We start from the raw sequence: 18,895 nt of genomic DNA, 5'->3' as shown, positions 1-18,895 counted from the left end.
TTTAATAGCTTAAATGTGTAAAATCCAGTTAATAAAATACAGCTTCTGAAAACCTGTTGTATCCTTGTCATTGTGTGTACAGAGATTATTTTATGTATAGTGGTTTGGTTTACTGTATTAATTAATAGCTGGTATTTCCAAGTACTGAATATGATTCTTTTAAAGGCCATCCAACAAAGACAGAAATAAGGAATTGAACTTAACTGAGGAGCAAGTCATTATTAGGTGTATTAGTTTGCTAGGGCTGTCATAATAAAATACCACAGATTGGGTGGTTTAAACAATACAAATTTATTTTTTAACAATTCTGGAAGCTTGAAGTTCAATATCAAGTTTGTCAGGGTTGGTTTCTCCTGAGGCCTTTCTCCTTGGCCTGTTGTAGGTGGCTGTCCTCTTGTTGCCCCTTCTGACATGATCATATCTCTGTGCAGGCATACTTCTGGTGTCTCTTTTTCCTATAAGGACACCAGACTTATTGGATTAGGTCCCCACCCTAATGGCCTCATTTGAACTTAATCGCCTCTTTGAAGACCTTATCTCTAAATAGCATTACAGTCTGTGCTACGGGGGATTGGTTCTTCAACATGTGAATTTTGGAGGGGAACACAGTTCAGCCATTAACAGTTGGTAATTAAGAAGGAAAACAAGTGGTTTGTAAGAATTGCTTTTTTCTCTTTTATTTAATAAGGTTTGTGTAGAAGTGCAATTGTTCCGTGTTTTTTGTTGTGTATCTCCTAGCCGGAGAATTTTCATCCTTGGGCCTTCTCATCATGTGCCCCTCTCTCGATGTGCACTTTCCAGTGTGGATATATATAGGACACCACTGTATGACCTTCGTATTGACCAAAAGAGTAAGTATATAGAAATAGCTTTCAAATAGCTAATGTTCTTTTAATAGGACTTGGAAGTTAATTTAAAAACTTATAAATGTGAGCATCACAAGTAATATCTCAATATTTAAAATAAAATTTGTTATAACTGATCTGCATAAAACAGCAAAAAAAGAAACTCTTCCATATCCCTAAAAGGCAACTAGTGTTTTTCAGCTAGCTACAGAAATCTGTCAGATCTGCCAGTGTGCAGATTGTAGTGGTTACATTAATATTCAGAAAAATGCCATGTACTCAGTGTACCAGGAGACAAAAAATTAGTACCCATACCAATTTCATGAAAGATTCTGGGCGTGTTAATCTACTTCTACGTAATGCCACTTTCTCACTGTAAATAGATAATGCTGATAATATCTTTATTTTCTTGTAAATGATTTTTATGGGAAAAAATGAGCCTTTATGAAACTCTGAAAGAAACATGCTATATAAATGATAAATATATTTTATTTTTAAACATGCCTACAATTAAGATTGATTTATATTTTTCCATAGGAGTCCAGAGTCACATTTTTATTTAGTTGTTCTTACACAATAGATGTATAAAGTAAAAACCTTTTGATTTTATAAAGGTATTTTTTTGGGGGGGAGGAGTAATTTTAAAAATACAGAACAGTATAAAGAGTAGTATAAGAAATTAACTGATGTACTTAACATCCATAATTTATTCAGAGTTTCTCGCTCATCCTGAACCCAATTTACCTTCCCAGAAGTAACCACCTTCATAATCTGGGTATATATCCTTTCAGTTGGTCAAATTATTCACACACATGCACGCACACACACATATATATATGTACACACACACACACTGACCCATATATATTTATTTTTGATTTTAGAGATGGGATCTCACTTTGTTGCCCAGGCTGGAGTGCAGTGGCATGATTATAGTTCACTGCAGCCTCAAACTCCCGGGCTCAAGTGATCCTCCTACCTCAGCCTCCCAAGTAGCTAGAACTACAGGCACACATCACCACACCCAATTTATTAAAAAAAATTTTTTTGTAGAGGTAGGGTCTTGCTATGTTGCCCAGGCTGATCTTGAACTCCTGGTCTCAAGCAATTCTCCTGTCTTGGCCTCCCAAAGTGCTGGGTTTATAGGTGTGAGCCACTGTACCTGGCCTCAAATTATGTTTTTAAGCATGTTAGGGGTGCTATTGTTTCAAAAAATTTTGCAAAAATTTCTTGTATAGAATAAAAGAGTCGAAGCCTAGTGTGGTGGTTCATGTCTGAAATCCCAGCACTTTGGGAGGCTGAGATGGGCAGACTGCTTGAGCTCAGGAGTTTGAGACCAGTCTGGGCAATGTGGCAAAACCCCGTCTGTACAAAAAAATACAAAAATCTGCTGGGCGTGGTGGCACATGGCTGTAGTCTCAGCCACCTGGTTGGGAGAGGGCGTGGGGCAGTGAGGTAGGAGGATGGCTTGAGCTCAGGAGGTAGAGGTTGCACTGAGCTGAAATCATGTTGCTGTACTCCAGCCTGGCCTGGGTGACAGAGTGAAGCCCTGTTTCCAAAATTAAATAAATTAATATGAAAATAAATAAAATAATAAAAGAGTCCATTTGCAAGAAAAAATTCTTTTTTCTTGTTTTTGGCATAAGTTTTCATAATTTGGGGCTTTAGGTATCATAGAATATTAGCAATTTGTTAGTGCATCTTATTAATGAAACGACTATTTCTAACCTTACTTCCTGAGATGTTTTAGGGAACACATTTTACTTTTAAAACCTTGTTGGGGCATTCAGAAACTTTTAATTTTGGATAGCTTGCCAGTGAAGAAATGGAGAATTTTTTCAAGAAAAGAGGTCATACAACCATTTCTTTCTGTCTTTGGTATAGGTAAACCCATTTGAGGATTTGTTCTATTCTATGCTAAAAATATTATTATATATATTTTTTACACATTAACTTTTATCTTTTTCTTGTTCTACAATATTCAGTTTTAAGTATAGTTCATCAGAAGGGCCTGAATTACTAGTCTTTTTAAGTTGGGATGGTATTGTGGCAAATTTATATTTTGATCTATCTTACAAGCTTAATTTTGAATTTTCAGGAAAATAGCATTAGTGAGAATTTTCTCTTCGTGGTATGGCAGAAACCTGAGGTGTGAAATAATACCACACGTTTTATTAAAAAAACTCAGAAACTATGCGTTTGACCTCATGAGTTAAATAGACCAATGGTTTTTCCATATTTCAGTAGGAATTCTAATTATGTTCTTGCTAGCATGTACTGATTAAAGCCAAGGAAAAGCCTAGACCCAAAGGTGATTTTAGAAATAATGAAAGGAGGCCGGGCGCGGTGGCTCAAGCCTGTAATCCCAGCACTTTGGGAGGCCGAGGCGGGTGGATCACGAGGTCAGGAGATCGAGACTATCCTGGCTAACATGGTGAAACCCCGTCTCTACTAAAAATACAAAAAATTAGCCGGGCACGGTGGCGGGCGCCTGTAGTCCCAGCTACTTGGGAGGCTGAGGCGGGAGAATGGCGTGAACCCGGGAGGCGGAGCTTGCAGTGAGCCGAGATCCGGCCACTGCACTCCAGCCTGGGAGACACAGTGAGACTCCGTCTCAAAAAAAAAAAAAAAAAAGAAATAATGAAAGGAACTGATGAAGAGTTTAAATGATCAGTTGTTATTTAACTATGTAACATATGCAAATGATGAGTAAGTCTTTACATGTATTACTGTTTTACCTGTTACATAAAAACTAGTTCTGTTTTTTTCTCTTTCTCCTTACTCTCCCTCCTTTCTTTCCTTTCTTTCTCTTGTTTTGTTTTAATAAAAATGCGAATATTATATGGTGTTTCTGTCTCTTGCCAAAGCATGTAGTTTTGTGTTACTGGGTGGAATCTCACTGGATAAGGATATGCATTAATATATTTGTTTTACTGTATTTTGAAATCTCTTTAGTTTACGGAGAACTATGGAAGACAGGAATGTTTGAACGCATGTCTCTGCAGACAGATGAAGATGAACACAGTATTGAAATGCATTTGCCTTATACAGCTAAAGCCATGGAAAGGTATATTGATTGATATAAGAAATCCCCAGGAAATCATAGACATTAATTTCTTTGGTAATTTAAAACTAGTAAATCCCAATAATTATCAGGGTAAAGAGATTAAGAAATGAGATAAACAATTGAGACAGGAGTGTCTTAAGGTGGATTGTTGGTTTTGAGTAGTTTTCCTACGAAGGCTGAACATGTTAATTGACATGATTGTTTTATTAGGTGGAAGTATTAAAAAAACCATGGGTATGTGAATGTATGTGGGTATGTATATATCTTGCTTTGCTTGTATTTTATTCATTCAACATTTCTTTATCTCAAAATAATAATTCCATTCTTTTCTGGTACAATGCTATAATTAATCGTAAAATTTTAGGCTTGTATTTAATTTTGGAGGTGATTTATTTCAACCTTGTGCAAGGTACATGAATCTCTTTTGTGGTATGCTTGACAGACTGTTAGGTGGTACCTGCTAAAGGTCTTCCTGTGATGGGGGGTACTCACTGTACTGTGAGCTGAACGAGGACAGGGTCAATATCTGTTTTGTTCTCTACTGTATACCCCACCACCTAGCACAGTGTCCAGCACATAGTAGTTATTAATGTATTTTGATAAAATAAAAAATAATTATTTCAAGGATTTTCTTCTTTTAGTGAAACATTTGGATTAGGATGTCTTCTCTTTTGTAGGTTTCTCTAATTTTTAAAACTATTTCCTATATATGGACTTAATATTTTATATTTAGTTTGGCAGTTCTAAGTATGGTAAGATGATTCCTTCTGGATTTGTTCATTATATTTTCTTACTAAAGTACATGATGCTCTGTAGGCTTTCAGTAAATATTAATTAAACGTACTAATAAAGTCTAAGATAACATTATATTTTTTATGTTGATGTGGCTTACTGTTGGCTAATGTACCTGTGATCAGCCAAAGCCCAAGGCCTTTTCATAATATTCAGATGGATTATTTTCTGTTCTCAGACTTTTGTGTGATTTCTTTTTGTATGTCTTCTCAATTATTGCTGTTTAGTTTTTCTTGTTTAGTTCATTGTTGTAGTCTTTTTGGATTGTTTCCACTCTTACTCTGTATTCAAAGTATTATTTACTTTTCTCAGTCTTTTGTCTGCTTCTGCTCACAATGATAACCGTGAGGAATTATATAAATCTGAAGAATTTTCAAAAATCAGTGTGATACTACATTATAAGCAATATAATTTTCGGGTTTTTAATACATTCTAATTCTTCAGAAATGTGAAACCATATGTATTATTTCTTAAATTGTTGTTGTAATCAGAACTTTCTCTTCTTCAACCGGAAAAGATAATTGAATATTTTTATTCACTGAGATGTTTGCATATTTTGTCATGAGAAAATACAATTTAGACTTAATAAATACTAATACTTCGGGTGCAGTGGCACATGTCTGTAATTCCAGCAGCACTTTGGGAGGCTGAGGTGGGCAGATAACTTGAGCCCAGAAGTTCAAGACCAGCCTGGGCAATGTGGCAAAACTCTTGTCTCTACTAAAAATAGAAAAATTAGTCATGTGTAATGTCGGGTACTTGTTGTCCCAGCTACTTGGGAGGCTGGGGTGGGATGATTGCTTGAGCCTGGCTGGTTGAGAGTGCAGTGAGCCGAGATTATGGCACTGCACTCCAGCCTAGGTGACAGAGTGAGACCCTGTCTCAAACAAACCCAAAAAACAATAGGACCGATAAACTGACAACAGTATCCTCAAGGAGGTTATAACAAGATAACATTTTTATTGTTATTTTATTTTATTTTATTTTATTTTATTTTTTGAGACGGAGTCTCGCGCTGTGTCACCCAGGCTGGAGTGCAGTGGCGCGATCTCAGCTCACTGCAAGCTCCGCCTCCCAGGTTCAGGCCATTCTCCTGCCGCAGCCTCCGAGTAGCTGGGACTACAGGCGCCCGCCACCACGCCTGGCTAGTTTTTTGTATTTTTAGTAGAGACGGGGTTTCACCATGTTAGCCAGGATGGTCTCGATCTCCTGACCTCGTGATCCGCCCGCCTCGGCCTCCCAAAGTGCTGGGATTACAGGCTTGAGCCACCGCGCCCGGCCTTTATTGTTATTTTAAAAGTAAAACATGTACATTGTGGAACATTTAGGAAAATAGAAACTTAAACCCAGCAAACCAAATTCCTACTTATAATTCCCCCTTTTAAATAGTATCAAATAAACTACTGCCACATAACTTTAGGATCCCTATTATTGACCCTTCTTTTCTTTGTAGCATTAGTTGGACTTATTACCTATGTCAGTTATTTATTACTAAGTAACAAAACTCTTACTTAAAATTACCTATATCAGTTATCTTTTACTAACTAACAGATTTAAAGTGTGACTTAAAATCACAGCTGTTTATTGCCTAAAATTTGGGGGCCAGGAATTGGGGCAGGGAACACCTTGCTCTGGTCCACAAGACACTGACTGAGGTGGCTCAAATGGGGCTACAGTATCTCAGATAGTGTCACTCATGTATCTTGGGCCTTAGTGCTAGCTCTCTGTTGAGACCCCTCATTTCTTCTCCAGCTGACCTGTTTGTTCATCAAGTAGGGCTTTTTTTTGGGGGGGGGCTACTCTCTAGAAGAATAGCTTAGACTTCCTTTTTTCTTCTTCTTCTTTTTTTGGATCAAGAGAGTAAAACCAGGAGTTTCTAGGCCTATTATGTCCTAGGCTGGAAACTACATAGCACATTTCCAGTGAATTGTGTTTTTCAAAGCAAATAAGATCACTGTGTCAGCCAAGATTTGAGGAAAAGAGCCATATATTGCTCCTCTTGATGGGAGGAGTAGCATGTGTGTACAGGAATAAGAGAAACTGTTGACAGCTGTCTTTGCTGGTGGTCTACTACAGTTCTTCCTCTGGTGGACAATTCATGTCTCTCTAACATGTCATATACACCCAGGCTTCTCAGGATGTTCAGAAATCTTATTTGCTGTGACCCTAGGCTCAAAATTTATTATCTTATGATTTCCATCAAGTTAGGATGTGAATGAGGCTCCTTGAGTGTGGTTCCTCTTTTTTTGGAGGGGAGATGTGGGGGGGAAAGATTCTCAGCTCTGTTGCCCAGGCTGGAGTGCAGTGGCATGATCATGGCTCACTGCAGCCTCTGCCTCCTGGTCTCAAGTAGTCTTCCCACCTTGGCCTCCCAAAGCAATGGGATTACAGGCATGAGCCACTGTGCTTGGCCTCTCTTTTTTTTTTTTTTTTTTTTTAAAGAGGCAGGGCCTCATTCTGTCACCCAGGCTGGAGTGCAGTGGCACAATTATAACTCACTGTAGCCTTGAACTCCTGGGCTCAAGGGATCTTCCTACCTCAGCTTTCAGAGTAGTGGCCCTACAGGTACGTACTACCGTATCTGGCTAATTTTAAAAACATTTTTTTAGAGACGGGTCTTACTTTATTCCTCAGGCTGATCTTGAACTCCTGGCCTCAAGCGAGCTTCTTGCTTCAGTCTTCCAAGTAATGTCTTAGTTACGTATTGCAGCATAACAAATCACCTCAATGTATGTATTTTTTTCTTTTTTAAAAAAAGTTAAAAACAAACTTTTAATTTTTTGGGTGCATGGTGTATAGATGGGGTACATGAGAAGTTTTGATACAGTCATGCAGTGTAAAATAATCACATCATGGAGAATGGGGTATTAATCACTTTAAGCATTTATCCTTAGTGTTACAGGCAATCCAGTTATATTCTTTTAGTTACTTAAAAATGTACAATTGAGTTATCGACTATAGTCACCCTGTTGTGCTACCAAGTACTAGGTCTTATTCATTCTATTTTATTTTGTATCTGTTAACCATCCCCACCTACCCTCTAGTCCTCCACTATTCTTTCCAGTCTCTGGTAACCATCCTTCTACTCTCCGTGTCTGTGAATTCAATCGTTTTGATTTTTAGGTCCCACAAATGTGTAGTTTTTCACTTAAATGATTCTATAGTTTGGAAATTTGGTTGGGTTAGTGGAGACAATTTGTCTCTGTTTCATCTACTACCAGTTGAGGCAGGTCGACTTAGGCTAAAGACCTCAAGATGCCCTAGCTTCCTCTCTGGGGCCGTGGTGCTGGTTGTCTTCTTGAGGCACATCAGTTTTCATCTTGGTTCTCATCTGTCAGTGCCTGTTGACACTCACCCTTCAGGACTTCTCAGTTCACATGGTGAATCCTCTCTAGCAGGATAGCAATTGAGCAAAAGAAGAAATTTCCAGCTCTCTTAATGTCAAAGTCTAGAACTGGCACAGCATCACTTATGCCTCATTCTACGGGTCAAAGCGCATCATAAGACTAAATTCAAGGAGAGGGAACTACAGATGCTACTTTTGATGGGAGGAGTGACATTGAGCATTGAGATGTGAAAAGAATTTTTGGTGATTAGATTCATAGAAACTGTGGTTAAGTAGTTGAGGGATTATTTGTATATAAGCCTGTGTCCCTTCCATGGTAGTTCCATAGTGTTTTCTCCCGGGAGCAGCTCTAGTCTTCAGTATATCTGCTATGCATTGCATAGTACCTGGTACACAAAAATATTTCCGTAATTGTTGAATGAATTAATAACTGTCTTGCCATTTTCAATACTTTAATTGTTTTTCCAAAAAGTGGATCAAATGTTCTTTTTAAAAAAGAAATTACATTTTTTTAATTTTCAAAAAATAAACTCTTGATCATCTTTGGCTACAAATATTCTTTTTTTAAACTGCTTTTCTTGTCATGAAGGTATTTTCCTGTCATTTTTTTACTTCAGTTTATTGGCTATACATAAGACTTTCTAGGCAAAGATGCTTGTAATACTTCAATCAATTCTTGACCATTTAACTTTTAAGCTTTCTCCCTATTTTTCACTATTATAAACCACATTATGTATTTTAAAAAAAATAGATGTCTAAGGTATTATTTAAATTTCTCCTTTTTTTTTTTTTTTTTTTTTTTTTGAGATAGAGTCTTGCTCTGTCACCAGGCTGGAGTGCAGTGGCACGATCTTGGCTCACTGCAACCTCTGCCTCCTGGATTCAAGTGATTCTCCTGCCTCAGCCTCCCGAGTAGCTGGGATTACAGGCCCCTGCCACCATGCCCAGCTAATTTTTGTATTTTTAGTAGAGAAGGTGTTTCACCATGTTGGCCAAGATGGTCTCCGTCTCTTGACCTCGTGATCTGCCCGCCTCGGCCTCCCAAAGTGCTGGGATTACAGGCATGAGCCGCCGTGCCCGGCTGCATGTTTGTAATAGATTTAAAAATTATATTCATTAGAGCTTTTTAAAAAAATAGTAGTCTAAAGGAGAAAACAAAATGACTCACAATCTCATTGCTCAGTTAACTCTGCTGACATAAAAAATATACGTACATAGTTAGAAAATGTAAACAGAATCAAGAAGTACAAAATGAATGGTGGAAGACTCTGGTTCTACTCAGCTAGTGTTTACTGCCAGTAAAGGTTTTTATGCATACACTAACATATATTTTAGCATATGTAAGTTTGTGTATTATGTAAAATTTATACATACACATTTATGTTTGAGTTAAAACATATAAACGAGATCATATCTTACGTACTTTGTTCTTTTTTTGCATATATTAAAAATTTTTTTCTTATGATTACTTTTTCTTTTGTATGTCACCATATATTGTCTTTAATATTGAAATGCGTAATAAATTTTGCTATTATAATTGCTTTTTTTTTTTGAGACAGAGTTTCACTCTTGTTCCCCAGGCTGGAGTGCAAATGGCATGATCTTGGCTCACTGCAACCTCTGCCTCCTGGGTTCAGGTGATTCTCCTGCCTCAGCCTCCCCAGTGGCTGGGATTACAGGCATGTGCCACCATGCCCAGCTAATTTTTGTAATTTTTTTTTTCTTGAGGCAGAGTCTCGCTCCATTGCCCAGGCTAGAGTGCAGTGGCACAACCTCGGCCTGCTGCAACCTCCACCTCCCAGGTTTAAGCGATGTTCCTGCCTCAGCTTCCCAAGTAGCTGGGATTACAGGTGCCCACCACCACGCCCAGCTAATTTTTTTGTATTTTTAGTAGAGACAGGGTTTCACCATGTTGGCCAGGCTGGTCTTGAACTCCTGACCTCAAGTGATCCACCTGCCCTCGGCCTCCCAAAGTGCTAGGATTACAGGCATGACCCACCACTCCCAGCCTATAGTTGCTTTTTATAATTGCTCTTGAGGGAGGTTCAATTAGGTTTCAGTTAGGATATATAGAAATCATCTGGAAAAAAATTAGTATCTTCTAAAATTAACAGCATTAGGCTGGGCGTGGTGGCTCATGAGACCTGTAATCTCAGCACTTTGGGAGGCTAAGGCAGGAGGATTTCTTGAACCCAGGAGTTCGAGACCAGCCTGGGCAACAAAATGAGTCCCCTTTCTCCAAAAAGTAAAAAAAATAACTGGACGAGGTGGCACACACCTGTGGTCCCAGCCTCTTGGGAGATTGAGGTGGGAGGATTACTTCAGCCTGGGAGGTCTAGTTATGTTCATCTGTTATGTTTATCCATATCGATTATATTTTTGAGTTCCCTAAGTGAGAATGCTACATTAGATGCTTTTATATGGCATTAAACACTACTCCTACCTAAGCAGTTTTTCCTGTTCTTAACATCTTGAATTAGTATAGTACATTTGTTACAATTGATGAACCAATATCAATACATTATTATGTTAACTAAAGTCCATAGTTTAATTAGGATTCACTCTTTGTGTTGGATACTCTTACGTTTTTTGCCAAATGCCTATTATGTCTCTGTTGTTATAATACCATACAGAATGGTTTCAGTGCCCTAAAAACCAGTGCTTCACCTATTCATCGCCTTCTTCTCCCCTCTCCCCGTGTGCCTAGTAACTACTGATCAGTTTACTGTCTCAATAGATTTGCATTTTCTTGAATGTCCTACAGTTGGGAATCATGCAGTATATAGCCTTTCAAATTGGGTTTCATTTAGCTATATATCTTCAAGATTCCTCCATGTCTTTTTAGAGCTTGGTATCTTACTTCTCTTTATCACTGAACAGTATTTCATTTTATGGATGTACCATAGTTTGCTTATCCATTCCACCTCCTGAAGAACTGCTGCTATGTTGAATTAATATCTACCTTACTTATTACCCTTTTCTAATCATTGTCATTATTCTCCTTTTTTTTTCGTTTTTTTGTCTACCACTTTTTTTCCTGTCCTCTCTGGTTTTAATTGTGCATTTTATATGACTATAATTTTTTCCTCTCAGCATATCATTTATACATATATATGTTTATACCGTTTTTATTACTGTCTTTTAGTTTTTGCCATGGAGTTTGCAGCATACATTTACAACAAATTTACAACTTTATTTTTTATTTTTTTGAGACAGGGTCTCACTCTGTTATTTAGGCTGGAGTGCAGTGGCACACAATCTTGGCTTACTGCAACTTCCACCTCTGGGCTGAAGGGATCCTCCCACCTCACCCTCTCGAGTAGCTGGGACTACAGACATGCACCATCATGCCTGGCTAATTTTAAAATTTTTTGTAGAGACAGGGTCTCACTATCTTGCCCAGGCTGGTCTTGAACTCCGGGGCTCAAGTGATCCTCCTGTCTTGTCCTCTCAAAGTACTGGGATTATAGGCAGGAGCCATTGCACCTGGCTAACAACTTTTAAATAACACTGTACTGCTTCATGGGTAGTAGAAGCATCATCTAAGAGTCTTCCTAATTTCTCCCTCCTGTCCCGTATGACACCACTGTCATTTGTTTCACTTATCCATAAGCTGTAATCATCAAATACATTGCTCCTTTTATTTATTTGAACAAATTATTTGTTAGATCAATTAAGAATAAGAAAAAAATGAAATAAAAGATTTTATTTTACCCTCATTTATTCTTTCTCTAACGTACTTGCTTGCTTTATGTAGATCCAATTTTCTGACCTATATCCTTGTTCTTCTCTGAAGGACTTCTTTTAACATTTCTTGCAAGGCAGATCTAATGTCTAAATTGACAAACTCCCTCAATTTTTGTTAGACTGACAAAAGCTTTATTTCTCCTTTAATTTTGAAAGAAATTTTTCCTGGATATAGAATTCTAAATTAGTGGGTTTTTTTCTTTCGCTGTCAGCACTTTATTTTATCACTTCTTGCATGGTTTCTGAAGAGAAATCGTACATAATTCTTATCATTTTTATCCATGTTTCTCTATAGGTAAAGTGTTTTTGTCCTCTGGTTGCTTTCCAGATCTTTTGTTTGTCTTTGGTTTTTTGCAGTTTTAATATAAATTGACACCTAAGTGTCAGTTTCTTGGTATTTATCCTTCTTGGAGTTCTCTGAGCTTCCTGGATTTGTGGTTTAGTATCTGTCATTAATTTTGGAAACTTCTCAGTAATTACTGTATTTCTTTTTCTCCTTCTGGTATTCACATTTTATGTGTGTTACAACTTTTATAAATTTTAGGATTAAAAAAATTTCTTTGAAGAATGTCTTTGGTATTTTGGTAGGGATTTCATTAAATATGTAAGTTATGTTGGGTAGTATGGACATTTAAACAGTATTAATTCTTCCAATCCCTGAACATGGGATATCTATCCAGTATTTTATGTCCTCTTCAATTCCTTTCATCAGTGTTTCAAAATTTTCCTTGTATAGCTCTTTCACTTCTTTGGCTAAATTTATTCCTAGGTATTTTGTTTTGTTTTTGGTAGTTATTGTAGATGGGATTGCTTTCTTGATTTTTCAGTTTGATCGCTGTTTGTATGTAGAAATGCTACTGATTTTTCTATGTTGATTTTGTATCCTGCAACTTTACTGAATTTGTTTATCAGATCTTAGGGTTTTTTGGTGGAGACTTCAGGTTTTTCTAAATGTAAGACCATGTCATCTGCAAACAAGGATAATTTGACTTTTTCCTTTACATTTGGATGCCCTTTATTTCTTCTCTTGACTAATCGCTCTGGCTAGGTCTTCCAGTACTGTGTTGAATAGAAGTGGTGAAAGTGGGCATCCTTATCTTGTTCCAGAACTTAGTGGAAAGGCTTTCAGTTTTTCCCTGTTCATTGTGGTATTAGCTGTGGGTTTGTCATATGTGGTCTTTATCATGTTGAAGTATGTTCCTTCTACACCCAATTTGTTAAGAGACTTGTTAGATAAGGTCCAAGTCCTGCATTTCTTTCAGTTACCTTCCCCTGTTATTATACAGGTGCCCTGTTGATATAGTGGTAAGATGAGGAAAGGAGACACATTCTATAATTCTGTGATCAATTGTCATTCTTTTGGTGAGCCTGTGCCACTGGTCTGTGATTTAACAAGTTCTTCTCAGATTTTCCCCCACTTCAGGTCAGACAAGAAGACTGGAGGGGCTGGATTTGGGTATTACTTTTACTCCACGTTTGTGAAACTCTTGTAAGGCCCAATTTTGTCGGGCACTGGTAAAATAGTTTCTCTTGCAGTTAGGCATTTTTGTAAAGAGGACAGAATACTCAGTGAAGCAGATATTTGTTGGGGCCCTTGGAAGTAAAACTTTCATAAAGCCTTCTACAGCTTGATGCCTTGGCTCTCAGGAGTTTGTATCTCTCAGGATAGTCCACATTTAGTCTCCAGCAATTAGTTCATTACCCTTTAAGTATTCCTGCTAGCTCCAAGCGTGGTTTAAGATTCTCTGATTCTGTCTACACTTCCAGTTTTTGGGGCATTGGTTTGCTCTGTCACCTCAATTCTCAGATAGATCTGATAAGAGTTATTGGTTTTTAATTTAGTGTTTTTTTCTGTTAGGATAAGAGTAATACCTTCTAAAATCTTTACATGTTAGATCAGAAACTGGAAATCTCTTTCATTGTTTTTTTACTCTCACCATATGGAAGTCTGAAGTTTCCTGAAATCTTAACTAGCACCTGTTTATATCACTACCTGTTTTCATTCTTAAGAAAGATTCAGTGCATTCTGTAGACAGTCACTTTAAGCACTGTGTGGGTAGGACTGGAGTTAGGAAGAGAGGGTCAAGGGTCAAGAATGTTTAGGAAAAAAAGGTAGACATTTACAAATCTGAGCTTCTTTCATTTTCTTAAAGAAAACTCCTCTAAATGAATTATTGAATGGCCCAAGTACCATGTTAAGGGAATTATACCAGTTTATAGCTCTAATTTCACTATTTAAAATATGCTATTTTGTGGTGGTTGTAAAAAGAATTTTTTTTACCATTTAACTGTACCTCCTTCTGAAGAATACACAGAATAAGAGACTGATGCCTGTCTTAAACACAGATTAAGAATAATGCATTTTATATGTGGGAGTAAATAAACAGGTTAATGAAACTCATTTTGGCTCCCAAATGGTAATTTTTCATCTTTTCTGTTTTACTAGTTGTACAAGTTGTGTGTGTGTATGTGTGTATGTGTGTGTGTGTGTAGACAGGGTCCTGCTCAGACTGGAGTGCAGTGGTGCACTCTCAGCTCACCACAACCTCCACCTCCCGGGCTCAAGAGATCTTCCTACCTCAGCATCCTAAATAGCTGGGAACACAGGTGCACACCACCACACCTGGCTAATTTTTGTATTTTTTGTAGAGACGGAGTTTCGCCATGTTGCCCAGTCTGGTCTTGAACTCCTGGGCTCATAGTGATCTGCCTGCCTCAGCCTCCTAAAGTGCTGGGATTACAGATGTGAGCCACTGTCCCCAGACTTACTAGTTATGTTTTATAAAAATTGGGTTGTTTTTAAGATAACATTTACTGTCAACATTTTAAGATTTTTAAAATTTTAGTTAAACTGAATTTTTCAAATATAATAGATGTACCTAATGGTACTAATCTATGTTTAAGGATGAAGAATACAAAAATAAAGAAACACCTGTTTGTTTTCTCATCTTTTAGCCTGGTAGAAGAGATAAGAAATGTATATAAATGATTATAATATAATTCAAAATGTAGTAAGTATAATTAAAGAGTTACAGGAGCAGAGAGTAAGGATTTGGGAGGAAAGAGGTAGTAGTTGAGTTAGGGAAGCACAGAGAAGGCTTCATTAAGGGGGTGGCATTTGAATGGATTTTGAAGGTGCCTACAATTTTCATGGGATTGGGTGTAAGGTTTTCATGAGAAAGGGAGTTATGTACATACAAAGTATTTAGGAGTAGGATAGCCCAGGGCTTATTTATTTATTTATTTATTTATTTTCTTTCTTTTTTTTCCTTGAGACGAGAGCCTCGCTCTGTCACCCAGGCTGGAGTACAGTGGCCGGATCTCGACTCACTGCAAGCTCCACCTCCCGGGTTCACGCCATTCTCCTGCCTCAGCCTCCCGAGTAGCTGGGACTACAGGCACCCGCCACCTCTCCCGGCTAGTTTTTTTGTATTTTTGTAGTAGAGACGGGGTTTCGCCGTGTTAGCCAGAATGGTCTCGATCTCCTGACCTCATGATCTGCCCGTCTCGGCCTCCCAAAGTGCTGGGATTACAGGCTTGAGCCACTGCGCCCAGCCTAGGGCTTATTTTTAATAGCAGGAAACTATTTGGCTTAACTTGCAGGAGTTGTAAAAGGCTTGGGTAGTAACCGAGGTCTGTTTGTAGATGGTTTTTGTTTGGTTTGCATAGTTAGGAAAAAAATTTTTATGCAGATATTTATAGTTAAATATTGGTCCTGCTATTCCCTATTATCTTACACCTTGTCTACCTTTTCACACATATGTAACACCATCCTGGGGCTGGAGGCATTTGAGTAGCTGACTTATAGAGATACAGTGTAAGAGGGGCAGGATTAGAGAATTGGAAAATAGATTAGAACCAGATTATGGAAGGAATTGAATGCCATTGTAAAATACTTGTATTTTATTCTATGCCTGGTACAGAGCTAATAAAATGTTCTTAGCAAGGGAGGGGGTGATGATTGGGACTGAACAAGAATAGCACTCCTAGGCCAGGCGCGGTGGCTCACGTCTGTAATCCTAGCACTTTGGGAGGCCATGGTGGGCAGATCACGAGGTCAGGAGTTCGAGAACATCCTGGCCAACATGGGGAAACCCTGTCTCTACTAAAGATACAGAAAATTAGGCGGGCTTGGTGGCACCCGCATGTAATCCAAGCTACCTGGGAAGCTGAGGCAGGAGAATCGCTTGAAGTTAGGAGGCAGAGGTTGCGGTGAGCCGAGATTGCGCCGTGGCACTCCAGCCTGGGCGACAGGGCGAGACTCTCTCTCAAAAAAAAGAATAGCACTCCTTGATCAGGTGCGGTGGCTCACGCCAGTAATCCCAGCACTTTGGGAGGCTGAGGTGGGCAGATCACGAGGTCAGGAGTTCGAGACCAGTCTGGCCAACATAGTAAAATCCCATCTCTACTAAAGATACAAAAAATTAGCTGGGTGTGGGTGAGTGTCTGTATCCCAGCTACTCGGGAGGCTGAGGCAGGAGAATCGTGTGAACCTGGGAGGCAAAGGTTGCAGTGCCCGAGATTGCACCATTGCGCTCTAGCCCGGGTGACAGTGTGAGTGAGACTCCGTCTCAAAAAAAAAAAAAAAAAAAGAATAGCTCTCCTTGAAGGTGTGATGGCAGTATGAAAGGATGGATTGGAGTTGGAAGAAATAAATAGTGTAGTAAAAAAATCATGGGGGCTTTGAACCAAGGCAGTGGCAGGTGGGGTAACACACTGAGCAGATGTGGGAGATGTTTAAGGGTTAGAATCATGAGGATTCTACACATAACTCTATGCAGATAGAAATATTCCTATGTGAGAAAGTTGATATAAATTGAAGAGAATATGAAGTTCAAGGGCTCATGATATTGCCATTATCAGAAATGGCAAAGCCAGAAATGAGTGTAAGTTTAAGAGAATGTAGGGTATGGAAATGTTGACTTGTTTTTAAAAACATACAGGAGTTTCTCTATGATTCTGACAGCAAACTTGACTAGTTTCTAAGATTGTGTTGCTTCATAGTAGCTTCAAATGGTTGAGTTTTAAAAATAGAGTTTAGAATGGCTCTCTAGTACCTGAAGTATGCCCTTTCTTAGAAAATCTTTCTTATCATCATGCCTATTTAAATGGAAATTTTGAAAGATTTAAAAATTAATTTTGGGAATTTCATTGTTTTCATTTAACTGATCAAACAGTAAAGATTTATAATGACTTAAATGTTAATTTTAGTTAAGTCATTGACAGCTAGCTTACCCTTCTTCTTCCCCTATCCTCTACCTCTTTCCCCAGTTCTCTGCCTCTGATGTTTTCTGGATCTTTTTTTTTTCTTTATGGAGACAGGATTTCACTCTGTCACCCAGGCTGGAGTCCAGTGGCATGCTCACAGCTCACCGCAGCCTCCATCTCCCAGGCTCAAGTGATCCTCCCACCTCAGCCTCCCAAATAGCTGGGACTGCAGGTGTGCACCCCCACCCCTGGCCAATTTTTTTATTTTTTGTAGAGATGGGGTTTTGCCATGTTGCCCAAGCTTTTCTTGAACTCCTGGGCTCAAGGAATCTGCCCACCTTGGCCTCCCAAAGTGCTGGGATTACAGGCATGAGCCACTGCACCCAGCCTGTTTTCTGGATCTCTGTAGTTTATTTTTTCTTACATGAATCGCAGTATTCTGCTTAAATTCTATATGCATGTGTCTTTGGTCTGAAAGTGAATTTGACCAAGAGAAAAAGATGAGAGAAGTTCTGCCTTATAGGACTCTTTAAAACTGCAGTTATGATTCTTTTATATCACTTTGCCTTTGACACCTGTTTGAAACTTTCATGACCACCCTCACATTTGGTGATTCTCTAGAGCAGGGGTCCCCAACTGGTCTGTGACCTGTTAGGAACTGGACTGTGCAGCGGGAGGTGAATGGTGGGCCAGCAAGCATTGCCACCTGAGTTCTGCCTCCTGTGAGATCTGCAGCAGCATTAGATTGTCATAGGAGTGTGAACCCTACTGTGAACTGCACATGTCAGGGATCTAGGTTGTGTGCTCTAGAATCCAGTTACAGGTGTCTACTGCTCTGCCTTCTGTAGATGTGGGCTACATAGAAAGTACATAGTATTTCTGCCCAAGGAAGACTGCTTTAAGATTCAAAATCCAGGATTTTTACTGGGGACTGGTCATGTAGGCACTCTGCCTGTGTAGCTAGCCACAGCTACCAAAATTCCAGGCTCTCAGAAGTAAAGTGTTTACTGTATGTAATCACCTTGTTTACAAACAATCTCAGCAAGCTGGTATAGCAGAATTCAGTGTCCCAAGTGGGTAAAACAGCCTTGTCAGCATAAGGAATATTCTAAAAACCAAGTTCCCAGATGCCAACCAAGGACCAGTCTTAATACACAGGCCTTTCTAAAGACTGTAGCATCAGGCCTGCTATATTAACTTTCATGTAAAGCTCCTATGCCTCTTTCCCAGTTACAGGCTGGCATATTGCCATTCTGGATTTTTGACTCTCTGAAATGCCATCTTAACCTTTATTATAGCTTAGGTTTCACTGGATCTTAAGATTTTTACTTTCCTTTCTGATGTGGCCTCAATGAAGATCTTCAAATATTAGAAATAGAGAAAAGTAGATCTGCTTTTATATAGGTAGTCTTTAAGGAATGGAATGCCTCCTCGCTGGACGTAGAATAAAAATATGCCAGAGATTCTCTTCCTCTGCCCAGTTTAATGACAGTCACAAGAGCAGTGGCATTTCTCAAGTGTTTTCTTATTCTGTGACTTTTATATTTACAGTTATTTGTATATTTTTGCATATGTCTTACAGTTAATTTTTTTTATTTTTGGTTTTAGAGCATTTATGAGGTTTTTAGAGCAAGTGTAACTTTTCTTTATGTTTCTCAGTTTCTCCTTTTTCTGTATGTTGATTCCCTTCGAGTATTACCTTATCTCCTATCAGCAGGAGAGCATTTTTAAGACTCATAGAACATGGATGAGCTCTGGAATAATAGGAAATCATTCTTTGTTGGTGGTAATGGAGTAGTTTCAGTTTCTATGACCATGAAAAGCATAAAGAGGAGGTAGCAAAAGACATTTGAGAGGAATAGAATATATTAGAGTACAGATTTTTTATAT

At 38.5% G+C, this 18,895-nt stretch overlaps 1 protein-coding gene across 4 annotated transcripts in view; it reads left to right on the top strand.

The window, feature by feature from the left end:
* The window catches only part of MEMO1 (mediator of cell motility 1), a 145,344-nt gene that overhangs the window by 88,176 nt on the left and 38,273 nt on the right, over positions 1-18,895 (top strand). For all 4 annotated transcript variants that reach the window (XM_025354548.1, XM_025354545.1, XM_025354547.1 and 1 more), the window contains 2 exons: positions 739-851; positions 3,801-3,912. In XM_025354548.1, the coding sequence (XP_025210333.1) occupies positions 739-851; positions 3,801-3,912 (225 nt within the window). The remainder of the gene's footprint in view (positions 1-738; positions 852-3,800; positions 3,913-18,895) is intronic.

Source organism: Theropithecus gelada, chromosome 13 (genome assembly GCF_003255815.1).
Source record: "Theropithecus gelada isolate Dixy chromosome 13, Tgel_1.0, whole genome shotgun sequence".
NCBI lineage: Eukaryota > Metazoa > Chordata > Mammalia > Primates > Cercopithecidae > Theropithecus > Theropithecus gelada.
The sequence above is the reverse complement of the archived record's forward strand: the minus strand, read 5'-3'. Positions and strand labels throughout refer to the sequence as shown.